Source organism: Gobio gobio (genome assembly GCF_949357685.1).
Source record: "Gobio gobio genome assembly, chromosome: 5".
Taxonomy (NCBI): Eukaryota; Metazoa; Chordata; class Actinopteri; order Cypriniformes; family Gobionidae; genus Gobio; species Gobio gobio.
The window spans coordinates 19,127,207-19,149,233 of record NC_137101.1 but is presented as its reverse complement, the minus strand read 5'-3'; the positions used below and the strand labels follow the sequence as shown (position 1 = coordinate 19,149,233).

General features: G+C 41.4%; 1 protein-coding gene across 9 annotated transcripts in view; it reads left to right on the top strand.

Moving 5' to 3' along the window:
- Positions 1-22,027, top strand: part of anks1b (ankyrin repeat and sterile alpha motif domain containing 1B) — a 239,810-nt gene that overhangs the window by 68,387 nt on the left and 149,396 nt on the right. For 5 of the 9 annotated variants that reach the window (XM_079818229.1, XM_079818230.1, XM_079818227.1 and 2 more), the window contains exons 4-6: positions 5,309-5,605; positions 20,422-20,497; positions 21,295-21,396. In XM_079818229.1, coding sequence (XP_079674355.1) covers positions 5,309-5,605; positions 20,422-20,497; positions 21,295-21,396 — 475 coding nt within the window. Of the gene's footprint in view, positions 1-5,308; positions 5,606-16,022; positions 16,215-20,421; positions 20,498-21,294; positions 21,397-22,027 lie in introns of those variants that run through there. The other 4 variants (XM_079818234.1, XM_079818231.1, XM_079818233.1 and 1 more) reach the window with 3 other exon arrangements.

Here is a 22,027-nt window from a genome sequence, read left to right as displayed (position 1 = left end):
CGTTTCTTGCCTCTGGCTAGGAGGGCTTTGGAGGCTCGGACTTCAGCACGATCCTAGGCCGGGGGCCCCGAGGGGGAGGCGGCTTACCGTGGCTGGAAGAGCGCGATCTGGGGCGGCCGCTCGGTCTTCGCTGAGACGAAGGGGGCCGCGCTGGGCGCTGCGTGGAGCTCGGTGCTGGCTGGTCGCGAGGACGGCGAGCAACGGAGCTACCGCTGGCGCCTGGGCGTCGAGGCAGGAAGAGGTTCATGGCCTGCGTCGTCTTCTGTACTTCGGAGAAACGGTCGACGATCCCCTTGACCGCTGGTCCGAAGAGCCCAGATGGAGAGAGCGGGGCGTTTAAGAAGGCCGCGCGCTCTGTTTCTCGCATGTCCGCGAGCGTGAGCCAGAGGTGGCGCTCAGCTACCGTGAGGGAGGCCATGGAGCGTCCGAGGGCCTGTGCTGCGGTCTTGGTAGCGCGGAGGGAGAGATCCGTCGCGCTTCGCAAATCCGTGAACAGCTCAGCGTCACAGCTCCTCTCGTCCAGATCACGGAGGAGATTGGCTTGGAGGATTTGCAGCACGGCCATAGAGTGCAGAGCAGACGCAGCTTGACCGGAGGCAGCGAAAGCGCGGCCGATCAGCGATGACGTCACTCTGCAGGCCTTAGACGGGAGGGCAGCCTTTGAGCGCCAACCAGAAGGCGGGCAAAGGTGCGCTGCGACCGCCTCTTCCACCGGAGGGATAGCGTTGTAGCCTTTCTCAGCCGCGCCGTCAAGTTGTGAGAGCGTCGAAGAAGCCTGAGACGAGACCCTCGCGGAGAATGGCGCGTTCCAGGACTTCGCGAGCTCCTCGTGAAGCTCTGGCAGAAAGGGTGCAGTCCTGGCGGTGGGCGCACGGCGGCGACTGTTCAGGAAGCATCCGTCGAGCCGATTCGGCGCTGCCACCTTAGGCGGGGCCCATTCGAGGCCTAGCTGCTCGACAGCCCGGGTGAGAAGGCGCAACAGTTCGGCGTCCTCACCCGCTCGAGAGCGTCCGGAGGCTCGGACTGAAGAGGTCGCGGAAGACCATTCCTCGCTGTCGGAAGCCATGATGGAGCAGCTGTCGGCGTGTTCCGCGGCCGCATCCGCCGCATCCGCCTCATCCCCAGAGGCGGCAACAGAAATGGCGGCCTGGGGTGGGGGCGGGGAAGGCGAGAGTGAAGCGGGCGGGAAGGGTTCCGGCGAGCTTCTCTCGGCCAACTCCGGAGTCCGCTGCGAGCGGCGCTTTTTCCTGCGCGGCTTAGCAGAGACTGGAGGGATGTCATCTTCGAACTGATCGAGTCGAGCCCGCTGGGTCGACATCGTTAGTTCTTCGCACTCCGGGCATCCGCCGGCGAGAAGTGCGGCGGCGGCGTGATCACGGCCCAGGCAGAGAGCGCAGATCACATGGCGGTCCCCGGAACTGAGCTGCGCGTGACACGAGCCGCAGGTGGAACGAGACATTTTTAGAAAAACGCTCGGCTCTTTTTGTGAAAGTGTGACGCAGCGGCGACAACACTGAGCAATAAAAGGATATAATGCTGCCGGATAGCAGAGCAGGCACGGATGGCTGAAGGTGGCGCGATGCTGCCGGCTTCTTCAGGCGCTGTCCTCTGCTTGCTCGTCTGCACGTTCAACGGCGGCGGGTTCCAGATCCAGCGATGCGAAGGGCTTCGCTGAAGAAAAGAAAATCGAATATGCAGCCCGTGAGCCCTGCTTATATACACGTGGCCACACCCCACCTGTAGGCAAATGAAGCCAGGTGGGCGCGAAGCGCCCTCATTGGTCGCCACGTCACGCGGGCTCACCGATAGGCTGCTGCAGTTGCCAGCAGAGCAGCCAATGGCACGCTGGAATAGCCTGCTATGGTCTGCCAGGCTGCCGCACTGCGTTGACAATGTTACAAAATTAAGGATAATTTTGGGTTTTTCAGAAATCTCGAAGAAAGAATACTTTCCCGTAGCGTAAGGAACTTACGCAATACGAGAGAACCTCTCGTAAGAGAAACACACACTATTCAAATGTTTGAGGTCTGTAAAATGGTTTTAGTGTTTCTGGAAGAAGTCTCTTATGCTCACCAATGATCAAAAATACTGTAAAAACTAAATAAAATATTATTTCAAAATAAAATAACTGTTTTCTGTTTTACTGTATTTTATAATGCAATTTATTCCTATGATGCAAAAAGCTGAATTTTCAGCATTATTACTCCAGTCTTCAGTGTCACATGATCCATCAAAATCATTCTGATATGCTTATTTGCTGCTCAAAAAAACATTTCTTCAGGTGCACTGCTTAATATTTTTGTGTTAACCATTTTGTTTTAGGATTTTTAACGAATAAAAAGCATTTACTTTCTGTCTTTTCTGTATTTTTGGTCAATTTAAAATGTCCTTTAAAAAAAATCTTACTCATGAACAGTAGTGTAATATATTTAAAAATACTTTTATGTTAAAAACAATAGACTTATTTATCTAGCTAAGATTTGAGTGTTTGAGCAAATGGGCATAGATGCTTCGTGGATGAGGCTGTATGTGTTAGAGAGAAAGAGAGAGAGAGAGTGTGAGAAAATGGCTAGTTTTGTGCGTTACTCAGGAATGTTTTGTTTTCTGGCTGGGAGGACGAAAGGTTACACCATTTTCTCTGACTCCAGATTCTCTGAGCCCACAAGAGACGGCCCTCTGAATTCCTCTATTGCGCTCTCTCTCTCTCACACACACACACACACACAGCGTTTGCCAGATGTGTTTGTGAGTCCCGGTGTCAGATCCGCCGTGTTAACACTCTCACCCATCTCTCCTTTACACAGGTCAGGAGTATGAGGTCACTTCCTGCCTTAGCCAAACAAGCGTACAGTATGTGAGAGAATAAGTTGAACCATGTGTTTTATAGTTCGATGGTCACTGGACCCAGCTTCATGTGTATGGAAATATAAAGGGATATTCCGGGCATAATGTTGATTACCACAAAAAGTATTTTATACTTGTCTTTCCTTTTCTTAAGAAAAAGAAGCAGCAAAAATCTGGTTTACACTGAGGCACTTTAATGGGAGTTAATGCCATAAACCCTAAAATGTCTGTAAAATGATTATCTAAACACCTTTAAAGTAACATTTTAACAGAAGAATCAATGTGCTTCAAGTTTTAAAATTCTGCTTTTAAATCCTCCTAAATGGGCCCTATTCATTTCCATTGTAAGTACTACCATATTTTTTTTATTTATTTGTGGTAATCAAGATTAAATGTTGTCTATTGAGCTTAAAGGGATACTTCATCCCTTCAACCCCTTCAACTTACGAAAGAAGCGTAAGCATTTTGAACTGCAAGAGGCGTTACACTTTCTTTGTCAGTTGAATACGGAAGGTTGACGGCTGGAAGCTAGATATTTTACTTTATAAAGTTTTAAATATGGATATTTTTCTTACACAAACCCATCGATTCAGTTCAGAAGGCCTTTATTAACCTCCGGAGCTGTGTGGAGCACTTTTATAATGGATGGATGCACTTTTTTGGGCTTCAAATTTTGGGCTGCTATTCACTGCCATTATAATTCTTGGATTAGCCAGGACATTTTTTAATATAACTCTGAATGTATTCATCTGAAAGAAAAATGTCATATACACCTAGGATGGCTTGAGGGTGAGTAAATTATTGGATAATTTTTTATTTTTTGGGTGAACTATCCCTTTAACTTGTATTGAACCCGGATATATTCCTTTAAGTCTACAATTTTGGGTTAAAAAAACAAATCCGCATTAAACTGCACTGGATTGTACAGGATTGCCGAGACTAATGCGCTCCTCCACACCTCCTCTATCCTCCCGTGGGCCGTACTGTCTGTCTGTACATCTGCTTTAGTGCTCCGCTAAGAGACGAGACTCACGGGTTCCTCATCTGTGAACAAGGCACTTTTGTTGAGCCTATTTGTCTATTTTATACTTTAATTATGTGTTTTGTGTCGTCTAAAGTGCTGATCGCTCTAGATACGCCGTCACTATTATGTGTCATTTCATTTATTGAATGTGATTGCCTGTTCTTCTGTTGTTTTATCATGACAGCCCATCTTGGATATTAACCAATAGGGCGTGAACACTATGGAGTGGGAAAGCGGCCTGCTGTCTCTCTGGATATTGCGTTGTCTGGCCGACATACAGATGCACGATAGATGCAGGAAATTACTGTGTGTGTGTGTTTGGTGTTCAAGGCTGAAAAAGGGAGATTAAAGGAAGAAAGGCAGGACAGAGAGTACGAGAGAGCGAGAGAGCGAGAGAAATCTGTCTGCAGTATCAGGTCTGTTTCTTTGTGCTGCTTCAGGGACTGGGAGTCTCTTATCATAATTTTCAATCATGTCTGGCTAATTAAGGAACTCATTTGCTTGAAATAAGTCATCGCAGTTAAAGCGGCCACTCGCTGCAGCTCTCTTGTTTATTGACAGACCTGCAAGAATGCCCTTTCTGTCTTCATGCTAGAGACATAACCTCTCATCTCTCAGTTTGTTGGAGCACCCCTCTAAACACACACACACACACACACACACACACACACACACACACACACACACACACACACACACACACACACACACACACACACACACACACACACACACACACACACACACACACACACACACACACACACACACACACACACACACACACACACACACACACACACACACACACACACATGTATAGCCAAGAGAACAAGTGTGGTGTGCAGTAGTGGCAGTAGAGGGTGCTGTTATGTTATAATATGGTTATGGTTCCAGTTTCATAGGTGGATGATATTCTGTGTTCACTAGTAGGTTTACAAATTTGAACAAACCTCTAACTCGTCCCACACCATTTGCTCACAGAGAAGAGTTTTGCGTTGCTATTCAATTTTTAAGTAATCAGACTTGATCAGAGAATCCTGAGCTATATCTAGCCAACTTGGGTCATTAAAAAACACCTAGCACCCACTCAATACTGCCATTAGATCTATCATATCATCACTATATAATGACAACATGACTCTGCTAATGCATTCACGATTCACTTTCAAGTAATTTGTCTTTATCACTTTTAACCAGCGTTCATGTGATAGAGGGATCCGATCAGGGTGTTCATCTTTGCTGCTGTGTATTGTCTTATGTGTAAAAAAAAAACTGACAATAGCCTGCAGGCAGTTGCATTGCATTATGGGAATTATTTAGGGCAATAGGTGATTGACAGACAGTTATGACAGCTCCTGTTTAGATAATGGATGCTTCATAGTGAATTTATTACAGTAACATGCTTCCTGTCTCTCCTTGTCTCGCTCTCTGATGTAGAACCTTGAGAAGGAGACGGCTCTGCACTGTGCGGCTCAATACGGTCACTCTGAGGTGGTCCGTGTTTTGCTGCAGGAGCTGACGGACCCCAGCATGAGGAACAGTCGCGGGGAAACGCCGCTGGACCTGGCCGCCCTGTATGGCCGTCTGCAGGTGGTCCGCATGCTACTGACCGCCCATCCCAACCTCATGAGCTGCAATACACGCAAGCAAACACCTCTACATCTGGCCGCACGGAATGGCCATTACTCTACCGTTCGAGTGCTGCTGGAGGCCGACATGGACGTTAACACACAGGTCAGTGTGTGAGCAGGATATACTCTTTGTCTAGAACTCAAATGTCTCACACTTTTTTGCTCCAGCTCTCAGTTTTTTCATGACAGCTCTCGGAGAGTTTGGCATGGTAATGAATATGACCATGATAATGTGTTTGGTCTTGGCGGAATAGATCTGCTACGCTGCTGCTGTAACTTTTCACTGCCAATACACACAACATGCTGCTATGAGCAAGCAATACATGCTGCTGCTGTACAACATAGCATACGTGAATCAACCCGTAGCAGATCTATACAGGTTGAACTTGGGAAGGTGCAGGGTTTCTGAAAGCGTGCTGCAAACTGCTACAGCAAAAAAAAGAGGCAAGAATTTAAAAGTTGAGCAGCTCATTGGCTACCAATACAGCAGGAACCAATCAGCTGTGATCTATAGAGAATGATGCAATAGAGTGGTGCAGGTATGACATCACTTTGTTGGCTAAAACGCGGAAACAAGTCAGCATTTTAGCACTTTTGGTTCCATCGTCCCAAAGTCAATGGGTTTTTTTCAAAATTATCAGCCCGAGTCCGACTGGAGCCCGTGTTTTTTTTTTATCCTCCCTATAATACATTAGTTGCAGCCATTAAAATAGTTCAGTTTTGTTTTTAATGTCAAAGTAGTTATATTTCGTTTTGTTTCTTTATTAAGTTAATTCAGAAATTTTGTTCTTTAAAGTGACGACCAAGCTGGCCGACAGTGAGTTAACCCAACGCTTTAGCCTCTCAAATCAACACTTGTCAAAGTAGTTAGGCTATATTTCGTTTTGTTTCTTTATTAAGTTAATTTAGAAAAATGTTTGAAGCATTTTTTTGTTTGTTAAATTAAAGTTTTTGCTTTTTAAAGTGACCCAGCGGCCGACAGTGAGTTAACCCAACGCTTTAGTCTCTGAAATCAACACTTGACTTGTCTTGCTTATAAAATCCATATAAAACACTTAAAGCATCGTTTTAAACGTTTAGCCTGCTATCACCACCATCACAGTAAAAAGGCATTTTTGACAAGATGAGGCAGGCAGATCGCAATGGCGCGCGCAAACAAAACGGACTACACAATCTAAAAAAAACAAAAAAAACATGCTGGTTGTCTTACCTTACACCTCTCCGCGAAATGAATATAAATCCGATCTTCAATTCCCGCGCCATATGCACATTTAACATTTAGTGCATGTGCAACCGATATGAGCATTTTATTCATCAGCTCATTTCAACATCAGAGACCGCATTATGAGAACGAGCGACCTAAACACTGGTAAGAGCCTTTAGTCTCATTCGTTTTAATGAAGATGGTTGTGTTTTTGAGCATCTAAGACTTAGCTTATTTTCAGTTTCACTTGTGGCAGTTTGCGTGTTGGCTTGCTTTACTAATTTGCGGCGATGCGAGTTGCATAGCGCCGTCCTCTAAACATTGTGCTAGTCAGTCTTGACAGTAGCGGACTCGCGACATCATGGTCTCATGTTGTTTCCACCAGCGCAGCACATCTTATTGTTTCTTTTAATTATTGAATGTCTAAATTATAAAATGAAGGAGAAGCCTAAAAAGGCCCGAAGCCCGGCCCGCGTTTGAGGTATGACGGGAAAATTGGCCCGAAGCCCGGCCCTAGGGGCGGAAAAAAGTCGGGGCCCGTCGGGCTCGGGCAGAAATGCAGGGCTCTAGGGCTGTGCGATATGACGATATATATCGGATGGACGAAATAAAAAGTTTATTGTTTCAAATTATGCTCTATAGTTTATTTTGTGGTGTTGCAAAATACATTGTTTATGACAATACTTTTTCATCATTTGGATGACTGCAATCTTACACAAGTGCATGCCCCCAGCAGGAGTCTGTGTTTGTGTGTCACAACATCGATTGAATGTCCAAACTGGCAAGCCTTAAGATGCATACAATTGACAAAGTTTAGTGAAGACGCAAGTGAAAGTGATCTGCCTTTATGGCTCGCGCATTGTCAGAGACACGACTCGGCTCTCTGTGTCATAGAAAACAGCTCACGAGCACTGAAGTGCCATGTTTTCCATATTGATGTTATTGAATTGTGTAAAATCACTTGAACGTTCAAACTGGCAAGCCTTTAAACACATACAATTGACTAACTTTTGTGAGGACGCTGTCTGCGTGTGTTGATCGGTGTTTGAGTTCGCCTCCGTGTTGCTTCCATGCCACTGAATGAACGGGGCGGAGTCATGTGCAACATGCGCGGTATGTTTTTAAGGGGAAAGTATTAACAGGATTAAAAACCGTCATGGGAAAATTACGTCGTTTAGAGGTTTTGAATTTTGGTCTCAAATTTATTTTCGATGAATGGTCCAGCCCTACGTCACGTGCTAAAAATAAACCACAGAGTAAAACATTAGAACAGGTTTTTGCCCGTGGCACTTCATATAACAGACACTCACGAAGATGGAATAATTTGAATGAGTCAATGTCTCATTCATCACGACTTGTTTCGTTATTGGATGAATCGACGTTTGAAATCTTTTAAAAATGAATGATTCAATGACAAACACTTCTAAATAAAGGGAGAAAAATAATCACATATGAATGAGTACGTTTGGATATATACTTTATATATAGAAATAATCATTTCCATGTGGTCAGTATATATAAACTATTAATTGATTTAATTTACAGAAAAGGTACTATATTGTGATATATATCATTATCAAGATTAGGGCTGAACGATACATCGAATTTTCATCGTCATCGCGATATGAACTCGCGCGATGAACACATCGCAACCGACAGCCTGACACGATGAATAAGGGAAAACTGTTTATTACATGTGCAAATCTGAGTAACGTATTCTGAATACTTGGATTACTTCCCCATTGAATTGCATTTTATAAGTCTAGGAATGCGGCCATCAAATCCTGCTTACTAAACATATATTATAAAATATTTAGCTGCCGTCAACGGGGCCAACGGCGCTTGGGCTAGTAAATCAGCGCATAGGAGAATGTAAAGTTGCACGTCAACTAAGCTGGGAGCACCGGCGGTGGTCGGCCAAAACACCTTTTTTTTGTTTGTGAATGCTGTTTTACGTGAATATTAATGACACAAGTGAAGCACAAAGCTTCATTTACAAAATAAATAATAGGTTTGCAATTAAATGTTACATCGCAGCCATGGAAACAAGGATTCATGCCGAACGAGAGAGGAAGCTTTGTGTGGTGAGCCAAATTTAAGATTGCTTGCGTTTTGCTATCTGGTCACACGATTTTCCTCGAATTTAACAATAAGCTTAGGCTTACTCCATTTTATTCTACTGGACATGGAATCTATTATTTGTTTCCCCAAATCCTCATATTTCATACACGCCGGAGATTTTTAGTTTCGCTTTCTCTCAAAGCGCATAATCAAACAAAGCCTCAGTTCTTGACCCTGCGGAAGATAATTTCGTTCTTCACATTTTACTACAAGTATAGCCTATCAGTTTTGGAACATCAGGAGACATTAAGATATTAGAAAACGATGCTTCTTTCCTGCTCGTGTCTTCCCTTTCAGCGCAAAGAGGCATGACGCACGTCTGTGAGGAAATAAACGAAATTTTTCTTTAACTAATATTTAACTTATACTATTTATATTTCGATTATTTACAGATATTTATTTAAATGTTTTACAGACTGTAGTTTGTTGTTTCACAGACGGAAGTAGGCCTACTAAAATAAACACGCATGTTTGAGCCTTATATATATATATATAGGCCCTATATATATATAATTTATTTTTTTCAAAATGCAGGCTATTTAATTGAGGTAGCCTATATATATATACGTCAATCTCAATTAAATAGCCTACATTTTGAAAATAAAAAATATTAACGAATAATATATTTAACGAATATATAATGAATTTATATAAGCTAGATAAAAAAAAATATATAGGCGTGCGTGCGTGTATAGCCGCCACCGCGGCACTGCACAGTTGCACTACCGTGTTATATTTCGTTCTCCCTTCTCTTTCTTTAATATGAAATGCTGTTTGAATTTCCAAGATAGAAACGATTTCTTGGCCTGGCTCTGTTGTTCTGGCTCCATCTCTACCTCTAGCTCCCGCTGTTCCTCTCCGACTCCTGATCACGCAAACCGTGCATTTTTTCGTTTTCATATTGGGGCGTTCTGAGAAATGCATTGAGTTGCCTTAATTTATTTAGAGAGTACATAAACTCATGAAGTATGGTTAATGTTATCCATTGATTTCAACAATGTAACTGTATTCTAAATATCAACTATTTAAATTGTAACTGTAACGGAATACAGTTACTCATAATATGTATTCTGAATACGTAATGCCGGTACATGTGCCCAACACTGAACACAAACTATTAAAGCACTAAGACATGGGAACAGTATAGCTAACATTCACATTTGAATATTTATCGCAAGTCATATCGTCATCGCAATATTAAACAATGTTATCGCACATCGCAGCTTTTCCTCATATCGTGCAGCCCTAATCAAGATATGAGATTGCTTATATCTTGATATGAGATTTTGGTCATATTGCCCAGCCCTAGTTGCTAACAAGTGGCTAAATAGGACTACAGAGTAGGGGTGGGAATCACAGGGTACCTCACAATACGTTACACGATACGTGGCTCATGATACCGATAATATCATGATACAGCAATTCTGCGATAATCAATATATTGCGATATCTTTCTAACTGTGAAAACAAAATGCCTGTGAAAATGTTAAGTGCAAGTTTGGACTTAAACATGGCTGGGGCAAACCTCTTTTTCTTAGGCTAGTTAACTTATGTTCATGTTTGACTCATTCATTTTTTCAAGGCTCACCTCGAGGAGCCATGAAGTAGTGATGGAATCTATTTAGAGCGCCTTTTTCTGTAAGGGTACTGTCTAAACGCACAGTTACCTGACAAATATTTTTAAAGTAAACCTGACTCTCCATTTTCTTCCACCCCAGATAGGGGATTTCATCTTTATTTTTATTTCCTTTTAATTCCTATTATAACTGTTATACTATATATATTTTTTATTTTATTCACTTATGACTGTTTTAACTTCATTTCTGTGTAAAGCACTTTGAATTGCCTCTGTGTATGAAATGTGCTATACAAATAAACTTGCCTTGCCTTGCCTTGCCTTATTTAATTAATTAAAATATCGATATCTGGCGCCAGCATATCAATTCTCACAGAGTATCGCACAGAGAATGACTACAATATATTGCCCTATCGATATTTTGTCCCACCCCTTCTACAGAGGCAGTCGGGGACATTAAACATCATTTTTACAGCCCCATTAATATGCTTATATAAACTATTATAACTCAAACGTTCTGCAAAAATGTTTTTAGATAAAAACTGAAATAGTTGTCGGAAGCTTAGTGATGTGACGTTGAAAGCGAGCGATTGTGGTGTAGTTTGTTTATAGCTTACCTTTAGCTTTTTACTTCTGACGACTACATTTAGGCTTCAAAATTCAAAATTCTTCAAAAACTATTTTTTGGCGATAATTCCAAAGCCTATGGGGAAATCCTATTGGGTTTTTGTCTAGGGAACCAGTGCGATGCTAACTGCCGGTTGGCCTACAAAGTGACGTCATACCAGCACCACTCAATTGCAAGCAGATTGAGTTAAGGACTTATGAGCCTGCGCCATCTAGAGTTTCATGACAGAACTTTGTATTTGTCATGTTGAGAGAGAGAGAGAGAGAGAGAGAGAGAGAGAAAATGGTTTAAGGGCTCAAATGGATGAATAATTCATCTAGCTGTGAGAGTAAGTGAAACGCAGTAGAGGAACACTCTGTTCTCAGTCCAGGGTTTCCTCAGGCTTCCCTGGTGTGTGTTTACTTATGTTATACTTTAGGGACAAAGAAGTGACCTAAATCGTACAAACCTTCCCTTTGGGAACCTTTGAGGACATCTGGGGATACCCTCGATTGTAAAAACAATTAATTAGTAAAATGTAAATGGACAAATAAATAAATCATTTAAAAAATGACTTAGGATTAGGCATAGAGAATAGTAAATATTTTATTGTTAGCATGGAAAAATTCTGTGTATGAGAGGTCCTCATTAAACATCAAATTCGTTCTCATTCACAGTGGACAGACAAATTAGAACATGTCTGGTTAGCACACATTGTTGCACTGTAACTTTACAGGGTTAAATATGTATGGGATCAAATAAAACTGTATCTCTCATAGAGACAGAGAGAGACAGAGGACGGGGAATCCATGCTTTCTGAGATCAAAGCTTCCTCTGATCATCCTCTCTCACACGCAACACAGAATCATTCAAGTGGAGACAACTCAGCAACGTTCAAACACACACACACAGACACACACTCGCACACACGCACACACACACACACACACACACACACACACACACACACACACACACACACACACACACACACACACACACACACACACACACACACACACACACACACACACACACACACACACACAAATGCCTAAAGAGACAGCTTTTCCATACAAACAGCTTTACAGCCTGATAAATAAGACAAGCGCCTCCAAGAACACACACAAACCTTTGAAGCTATATTAGTGAAGATCTCACTAGTATAATGGTTTTCATACTAAAATAAGGATACATATGATTCTAAAGGCATTGTTGAGTATAACAAAATGGCAGACTAAAAGAAATTATTCAGAAAACAAATTTTTGCATTACATTTCTTCTGCAGTTGCCCATGCAAAACTCACCGGCAACGCAAGGGTGTTGCTACAGTATGCGGTTGCTAAGAGCTTAGTTCTGTGCGGTTTTCAGTGCAGTGAGGTGTTACAGGGAGTTCTGAGTGGTTGCTATGCAGTTGCTAGGGTGATCAGTGTGGTTTCTAGGATGCTCTCTGTGGTTTTTAGGTGTTTTGGATGATTTCTAGGGTGTACAGAGTGGTTTCTATGCCGTTGCTAGAGTTTTCTGGGTGGTTGCTGTTCTAAATTAAAAAAATCTGCATTATTACATCACACACATAAACAAAATGTAAAAATGCAGTTTGACAACCACATATCTAACAAGAACACAGATAAAAACCTTATACAAACCTTATATAAATATACATATTTATGATATAGATTTCGGACAAATAAAACGTTGGTGCCATAGATGAGGGGGAAAAAATGGGTTAACATAGAATGTTGTGTAATGTTGATGTAATGTTGGGATCACATGAGTGAATGAGTAAATCTTTTATGGTGCATGTCTCTCTAGCTGCGGCACCAAAATATTAATCAAAACATAGACCTCTACATATACACTGAATTAATAATAAATTATAAACGTGTTCAGCATTCTGCAACAAATCTTTTTTGGATTTTCTGAGCAGGATATATTAAAATGTAGTGCATGTATTCGGCAGGCATGTATTCATGATACTAAGTGGAGCAGCTGGTCTCAGAGCCCACCCTAACTCTACAGCGCCCCACACATTTCCAATGTAAATCTGTGGTGAAAAATGGAACTGCATCACACTCTCATAGAGAGCCATTGGTGCAGATTTCTGGCTGTCCGGCTTATTTTCACATGACGTTACCTCGCGTAAACCTCGCTCCTGACCAATGCTGTGTTCGAAATCGTCCCCTATACCCTCATTCACTATTCCCTACATTACTCCACTAATATAGTCCACTTGAAGGAGTGAATGAAAACGAGTGAGTGCTCCAGAAGGGCTGCCATTTTGCATAGCTTCTGCTTGCTGTTGAATAATTATTTGAAATGTAGCAAACTGGAAGCTCCAGTAGTAATGAAAAGATTTATCTTGAACTCTGCCATGGAAATTAGCAGGTATAAACCATAATTAAACATTAAATAATACATTTAAAAGGAATTTATACCTGTGTGATATTACGCTGGACCAGCTCGGTTTGGAAATGGATGGATTATTTCAGCTGCGAATGGCAACTTCTGGCGAGACGTGGAAATTCATTCAGCGCGTGACTCTCAAAGTGCATTTTGGGTGTTCTCTAGCTGTTGAGCATACATCAGTTGTACACTCGTTATTGCGGTGCATTGTGGGATTGAATGAGTGCTCTCAATAACGTACACTATCGTTTCGGACACCACTACAAATGGCTGTCCCTTCAAATAGTGCCCTATTTAAGGGTGTAGGGGGTGATTTCGGACACAGCCCAAGACGATATTTGTCTGCTTCAGGTCAGTAACTAGTTGGCATGTGACATGTCTGTTCTTCCTATGTGGAGTAGTGTATCAAATTAATGAGAGTATAAACCCTTTAATTTAAACATGCTCATGTGAACAGATTTTATACAGTGCATCCGGAAAGTATTCATTTTGTTATGTTACAGCCTTATTCAAACAATACCGCATAATGACAATGTGAAAGAAGTTTGATTGAAATCTTTGCAAATTTATTAAAAATAAAAAAAAATAAAAAAATCAACAAAACGACAAAAATGTACATAAGTATTCACAGTCTTTGCTCATTACTTTTTTGAAGCAATTACAATTACAGCCTCAAGTCTTTTTGAGTATTGTGCTACAAGCACAATTCTTCTTTGTAGGACCTCTCAAGCTCCATCAGGTTGGATGGGGAGTGTCGGTGCACAGCCATTTTCAGATCTCTCCAGAGATTTTTAATCGGGTTCAAGTCTGGGCTCTGGCTGGGCCACTCAAGGACATTTACAGAGTTGTCCTGTAGCCACTCCTTTGTTATCTTGGCTGTGTGTTGGGTTGTTGTCCTGTTGAAAGATGAACTTTCGCTCCCAATCTGAGGTCCAGAGCGCTCTGGAGCAGGTTTTCATCAAGGATGTCTCTGTACTTTGCTGCATTCATCTTTCCCTCGATCCTGACTAGTCTCCCAGTTCCTGCCCTTGAAAAAAAACCCACAGCATGATGCTGCCACATCCATGCTTCACTGTAGGGATGGTATTGGCCAGGTGATGAGCGGTGCCTGGTTTCCTTCAGACATGACGCTTGCCATTCAGGCCAAAGAGTTCAAAATTTGTTTCATCACACCAGAGAATTTAGTTTCTCATGGTCTGAGAGTCCTTCAGATGCCTTTTTGGCAAACTCTAGGCGGGCTGTCATGTGCCTTTTTACTAAGGAGTGGCTTCCTTCTGGCCACTCTATCATACAGGCCTGATTGGTGGAGGGCTGAGGAGATGGTTGTTCTTCTGGAAGGTTCTCCTCTCTCCACAGAGAAACGCTGGAGCTATGTCAGAGTGACCATCGGGTTCCTGGTCACCTCCCTGACTGCTCAGTTTGGCCAGGCGGCCAGCACTATAAAGAGTTCTGGTGGTTCCAAACTTCTTCCATTTACGGATGATGGGGGCCACTGTGCTCATTGGGACATTAAATACTGCAGAAATGTTTCTGTACCCTTCCCCAGATCTGTCTCTGAGGTTCCCTTCAAATTCCTTGGACTTCATGGTTTGTGCTCTGACATGCACTGTTAACTGTGGGACCTTAAATAGACAGGTGTGTGCCTTTCCAAATCATGTCCAATCAACTGAATTTACCACAGGTGGACTCCAATCAAGTTGTAGAAACATCTCAAGGATGATCCGTGGAAACAGGATGCACCTGAGCTCAATTTTAACTGTCATGGCAAAGGCTGTGAATAATTATGTACATGTGATTTTTTCCGTCTTTTATTTTTAATACATTTGCAAAGATTTCAAACAAACTTCTTTCACGTTGTCATTATGGGGTATTGTTTGTAAAATTGAGGGAAAAAATATGAATTTAATCCATTTTGGAATAAGGCTGTAACATGACAAAATGTGGAAAAAGTGAAGCGTTGTGAATACTTTTCGGATGCACTATATACAGTAGTTATTTTGTGTTTGTTTTATGTTTGATCTGAGAATAGACATGACTTTGTTTTCCTCACTGGAATTCCTACACAACTTATATTCTATAACTTAATATTCTAAAACAACATTCGGATATAATAAATACTACATTAAGGAAATTCTAAGATGGCATTCTCTGCGTGTGTCGTGTGTAATAGTCTGTCAATCATCATTAGAGAGCCACCCTCAGGCTGAATAATGCAAGGGCATAGAATTCTGTCAAAAGTGTGTTTGATGTGTTCAGCGATTTAAAAAATGGTTTTCATAAACTAACACTAATACCCAGAATCCCCTACCTAAATGTATGTGTAACTGCTACTCTAGTCTTCCATCTTCTTTCCTCCTCTGAGAAACAAAACTCTGTCAGACTGTAAACTTGCTAGTACATTCAGCTGAAGTAGAACAGTAAGAAAGAGAGATGAAGGCAATCCACTCACCGCTTCTCAATTCCAGGAAGCACAGTGAGAGTGAATCGATTTCCTCCTCCTGGTGACATCAATAGCTAATCGCCATGGGAAACCGGACAGGAAGTGGTCCTCATGCAGAGGAGGGGGTCCCACTTCCCGTCCCGTCCCGTTGTGGGTGCACTCTCTGCTCATCCCAAACAGCACTGGATTCTGAGTTAAACATTTCAGGAGAACAGAACGCTCTGCAGTATTTATTTACCATGCTCATTCAGGATTAAGCCTCATTCACAACTTTTTAGTTGTTCTGGACTATTCAGTGATCTAGACTGGAATTTAACCTCAGGTTCAAGGATGAATGTGACTATTTTTGTTCTTTCTCTGAGTAAGTAATCACAGTGGGTGTGAGCTCTCATTTTTGCATGCATGTTTTAAAGGCGTAACTTTATGTAAGCTTTTCGTTTGTATCCTCAGATTCACTGGATTTAAGCTTTATAGTATGTATTGCCACCTTATCTACACCTAAAGAATGCAAATTAGTACCCGAGGACTCGTATGGCCCCATATCGGTTATTAATACAATACAAAAGTGTTCCTAAAGGACAAAATCTTTCCACATTTTTTCTGACAATGTACCAGCACTACATTTATAGTCTTCTTTTTATGTAACCTCATGTGTGTTTGCCTCATTTTGCTGTTTTCAACTTCTCTCTAAGAACTTTCAGCAGACTTGTGGGCGTTCACAGGATGCATTCTTGTGATCTCTCGATCACTGTACAACCGGCCCGACTGAATGGAACAGAACTCAGGGGTCTTATAAGACAAGTTTAAATGTTTCTAGCTTTTTTCCTTCACATCGAATGTGTTTTTGCATTTAAAAATGTGAGACGCAGGGTGCTGGAATAGAAAAAACACGAGATGCGTTTTAAAAAAAAAGCTCACAATGCACAAAGATTGTTATATAATGTTTAATAACTATTATAACGATCTGAGCGCATGGCGCATGTGCACTTAGGGCGTGTCGAATCCACTTTTGCTAGTTTAGCGACAAAAAAAATACGGTCGGCGCGCCCGGCACATGGTCCAAAAGAGTTGTACCTAGTCTCTTAACGAGTCATGGGTGTGTTTTGTGTGTAACGTGCAATAAACCAATCAGAGTGTCATTTCCCATTCCCTTTAAAAGCCAGTTGCGCTTGCATCATGGCGGATTCGCTATTTGCATGGCGGAATTTGTGAGCGGAAAGACTAAATGCTTCTCCAGAAAGGAATTTTTAATATTTAAAGGGGACCTATTATGCCCATTTTTACAAGATGTAATTTAAGTCTCAGGTGTTCCCAGATTGTTTCTGTGAAGTTTCAGCTTAAAATACCTCACATTTAATTTTTAAATCCATGTTGTAAATACCCATTTCTGACAGTCACATGCAAATGAGCTGCTGCGTGCAGCCCCCATCTGCTTAGTTTTGATTATCATCCCTCTCACGGATAGTCAAGTCAAGTCAAGTCAACTTTATTTATATAGCGCTTTTAACAATGTAGATTGTTTCAAAGCAGCTTTACAGTGTTAAACAGGAAAATAATGCAGCATAATTTTATTCAGCTGTATAGCCATTCTGGAAAAATTTCAAGTATCATACAGTGACAGTGTGGGCTTTAGATCAATAATTTGATCAGTAATTTAGTTTAAATGGTTAATTTAGTTTATTATTTAGATGTATTTCGATGTTTAGTTGAAAAATTTAGTGTCCCCAACTGAGCACGCCAAGCCAGAGGCAACAGTGGCAAGGAAACCAAAACCCGATTAGGTGACCTAATGGAGAAACCTTGGGAGAAACCAGGCTCAGTCGGGGTGCCAGTTCTCCTCTGGCCAATTAACAAACAGCGTATTATTATTATTATTCTGGCAGTTTTACAGCTCGGAGGTCATAATAGATCAGAATATTCGAGGGACCGGGGGCAACATGCTGGAGACGGGTTTATTGAGGATGATGTTGATTAAATAATTATTAAAGTGCAATATTCGAATGATCGGAGGCAACACGCAGGAGACGGGTTTATTGAGATGCCGTGTCGATGAGGCAGTTTCAGGGGGAGTCTAATCACGGTCTCCCAGACACTTCGGGGTCCTGTGTTGGTCTTCTCTGGGCGCAGGTCCACCATCTGATCTGGATACGGCCCGGATCCAGCTGACTGCAGTAAACCTCGGGATAAAACAGAGAGACTAACATTAGCGTAGATGCCATTCTTCTGATGATGTAACGAGTACATCAGGTGTTATGGGAAGTGTTCCCGGTTCCGGCTGACCTAGTTAATGCAGCCTAACAATCATTTCATTGAAAAAGTGTTTTATGTGTATGCCACAGTAAAGAGATGTGTTTTTAGTCTAGATTTAAACTGACAGAGTGTGTCTGCTTCCCGAACAATGTTAGGAAGACTGTTCCAGAGTTTAGGTGCTAAATAGGAAAACGATCGACCGCCTGCAGTTGATTTGGATATTCTCGGTATGATCAACTGGCCAGAATTTTGAGACCGCAGTAGACGTGATGGAGTATAATATGTTAAGAGCTCGCTCAAGTATTGGGGAGCTAAACCATTTAGTGCTTTGTAAGTAATAAGTAAGATTTTAAAATTTATGCGATGTTTAATAGGCAGCCAGTGCAGTGTTGACAGAACTGGGCTAATATGGTCATACTTCCTGGTTCTAGTAAGAACTCGAGCTGCTGCGTTTTGGACCAGCTGGAGTTTATTTATTAAGTGATGATAGCATAGTTTCTATCATTAAAGATTGTTATTTCCACACGTTTTAAAGCTGTCACACAATAATCAGGCTGTTAGACGTCAAGTCTTGTGAATAACTTCTCTTTCATATTTTTTTGTTGTGTTTAAACTGTCAAATACACACAACGGTCATCGTTGTCGCTTGCGAAAACAAAATGGCGGCACCTTGGGTGGAAACGTGCAGATTAAGGTGCGGTAATATTATAATATTATAGTAAGTTCCCCTATGTCAGAAGAGGAGAGAAATCTGAACGGCTAATTTTTCAACATGCTTGCAGAGAAAGGCTTGCAAAAACAAAGTTACTGGGTTGTCCTTTTTCACATTTTCTGGGTTGGTAGATGCACCGGGGACCCGATTATAGCACTTAAACACAGAAAAAGTCAGACTTTCATGATATGTCACCTTTAAAATGTTTGTGTGCTGCTGCGCATCCATGTGTGTGTGTGTAACAAGCAGAGTGTACCTGCGTTGTGCGCCCACATTGGTGCATATTACTAACGCACCCTTTAAATAACACAAAAAGTACTGCGCTATTGACTTTTTGTTGGTCAATGGTGCAGTCGTTTTCAGTTGCCTCAAAAAGCAACGTGCCAACAATGCGCCTGAACACACCTCATTTCCTGACCAGCGTGCCCAACGGCAAACAGATGTGCGCTAGTGCATTTGCTATTTGCTATATATGTATATGGCCAGAGGAGAACTGGCACCCCGACTGAGCCTGGTTTCTCCCAAGGTTTATTTTTCTCCATTAGGTCACCTGATGGGGTTTTGGTTTCCTTGCCACTGTTGCCTCTGGCTTGGCGTGCTCAGTTGGGGACACTAAATTTTTCAAATAAACATCGAAATAAATCTAAATAATAAACTAAATTAACCATTTAAACTAAATTACTGATCGAATTATTGATCTAAAGCCCACACTGTCGCTGTGTGATGGTTAAGATGGGCTGATGACATCAGCGTTTTTTCCGGAGTGGCTATGCGGCTGAATAAAATTATGCTGCATTATTTTCCTGTTTAACACTGTAAAGCTGCTTTGAAACAATCTACTTTGTGAAAAGCGCTATATAAATAAAGTTGACTTGACTTGACTATTTAAACAACTGGGCATTAGACGGGAAAATCATAACTGCGTCGTTCTGAAACTAGCAAAAAACATCTATCTGGGACTCGGGAGAGTTCAGAAAAAAGGACTAATGCCATTTAATACAATTGCTAGACAAAAACAGTGCCTAAAAGTGTCTCAAAATTGTGCACAGAGGTAGTTTTGGCTCTCCCAGACTGAAAGTCAGTGCTGTTTTTGCAGCAATATAACGTGCAGGATTAAGTATTACAGTAAGTCCCTGTGGTTCTTGTTTAATGTGTATTGCATCATCACATCCATTGAGGGAATTCAGGGAGAAGAGCAAGCACTTGAGTTGTACAGATGCCTCTGGACTAATGATGGTATTGTGGTCGGTCTCCCGGTGGCCTATTAAAATGACCAAGAAGCTCTCTCGCGATCAGTCTCGACTGCAGTTCGGTCTAATTTGCCCGTTCCTTTCCCTCTCAAGCTCCCGTCAGTCAGCCTCATAAATTCTCAGCGCCATTGCCGTTAATTGTAGTACACTGAATAAATGTTTCCAGAGCTAAATTGGGTGTAGTTAAGTACTTCACAGTGAGCGTGATATAAAATGCCCTGCCAGTCGCCCCAGTAGACGGCTGATAGACTGCATGGGCAGCAATAGTAATGACGCCATAGTGTATTACTGCCGTTTACTTCTTTATGCGAGCCATTTAGGATTAAAATATTGACTTGAAGTCTTTCTCTCTCTAGACAGAGAAAGGAAGTGCTCTCCACGAAGCCGCTCTCTTCGGAAAGATGGATGTAGTTCAGCTACTTCTTGACTCAGGTATGTCTTGGGGAAGTGTATGTGTGTGGGGTTGGGACGGGATGGGGATGTTACACGGCCATGGTTTGTTTGAACTACTTGTGTGACCTGTGACCTAACAGCTTCTCTGTCAGTGCCAGCTGTGGAACAGGAACTGGAGATTACGGAACTTGTTGTATAAGGAAAGGGCGGTATCATTACTCTGTCAGTTTTATTGTTATGGAAAGTTTTGTTTTGGGATTTTTTTTTTTTCAGGGTTTATGGGAAGAAGTGAGTTTTTTCTATTGTATCATTTCCTTTTTTTATTTTTACATTTTTGGTTTCAAGTACTTCGATTTAATTTGTTTTTGTATTAATATTAATCAATAAAATATGAATATTATTTTTGTTATTATCTGATTTATATGAATATTTTTGTTAAAACAAAAATGGATGAAACTAAATTGAAACTTTAAATGTGCAAAAGTTCTAATGAACACCATAAAAATGACTTGAATTTTAAATTAATATCCTTAGCTTCACTTTAGATTGTGTTCACTGTGTTCTGTTGAAAAGAACCTCTTAATTAGACAAGACGCTGCCATCTCATTGACATATAAAACAGCTAACCACAGTTCACTTTTGTATTTTCAAATAAAGTGTTGTGCCATTATAGGCAGATGGAAAAGTTTTGTGGTGTTTCATTATCAGGGATAAAAAAAAAAAAAACATCAAACATTACACTAAAACTCATTTTTTTGTTCCTCAAATATGCAAATTATCAAATCAAATACAAAATTAACACTTTTTCTGTTTTTTTTTTCTTCTTTTTTCCTCAGGGATTGATGCCAACATCAGAGATTGCCAGGGGAGAACTGCTCTAGACATACTGAGAGAACATCCGTCTCAGAAATCACAACAAATTGCTTCTCTCATACATGGTAAAGGGTTTCCCAGACTTACACGCACACACATTGAAACGTTTTAAAAGCAAATAAAGCCCTTAAACACACAATCACACTCACACACACGCGTGCACAAGCAGATGAGGGAGCGTGTTCCTGGTGGAGATCAGAAGGCGGATGCTTGCAGATTGATAAAGTTCGTTTCAGGAAGTTTGTTTTAGATTGAGAACAATGGTTGTTTAGTGCGTGTGAGAAATCCTCATTCCTTGACATACTTTAGGCCAAAAAACAAATACCAACATTACTGAGTCTTCACTTATTTTGTTGAGGTATGTATGAGATCTTAGACTTATTACATGTTTATTACTTTTGTTATACACATGTTATTACTCATTTAGGCCATTTTCAGTATTGTAATATATTGGATGATTCATGTACTGATCCAACTAAACTCATTCTTTCCAGCAGAGTTTATCATACAGAACAAAAGACGATGGGCATTTGAACCCAATGTTCCATCTCTGCTTTCAAAAACACACCCTCGTAAAAGAATATGTGGTTATCTGGTTTTGAAATTAAATTTATTTTAGCTCTCTTGTTGTTTCCATCCACTTTATGCCCACTATTATACATTTCTGGGGGTTGTGAAATGCAGCCTTGGGAGTTT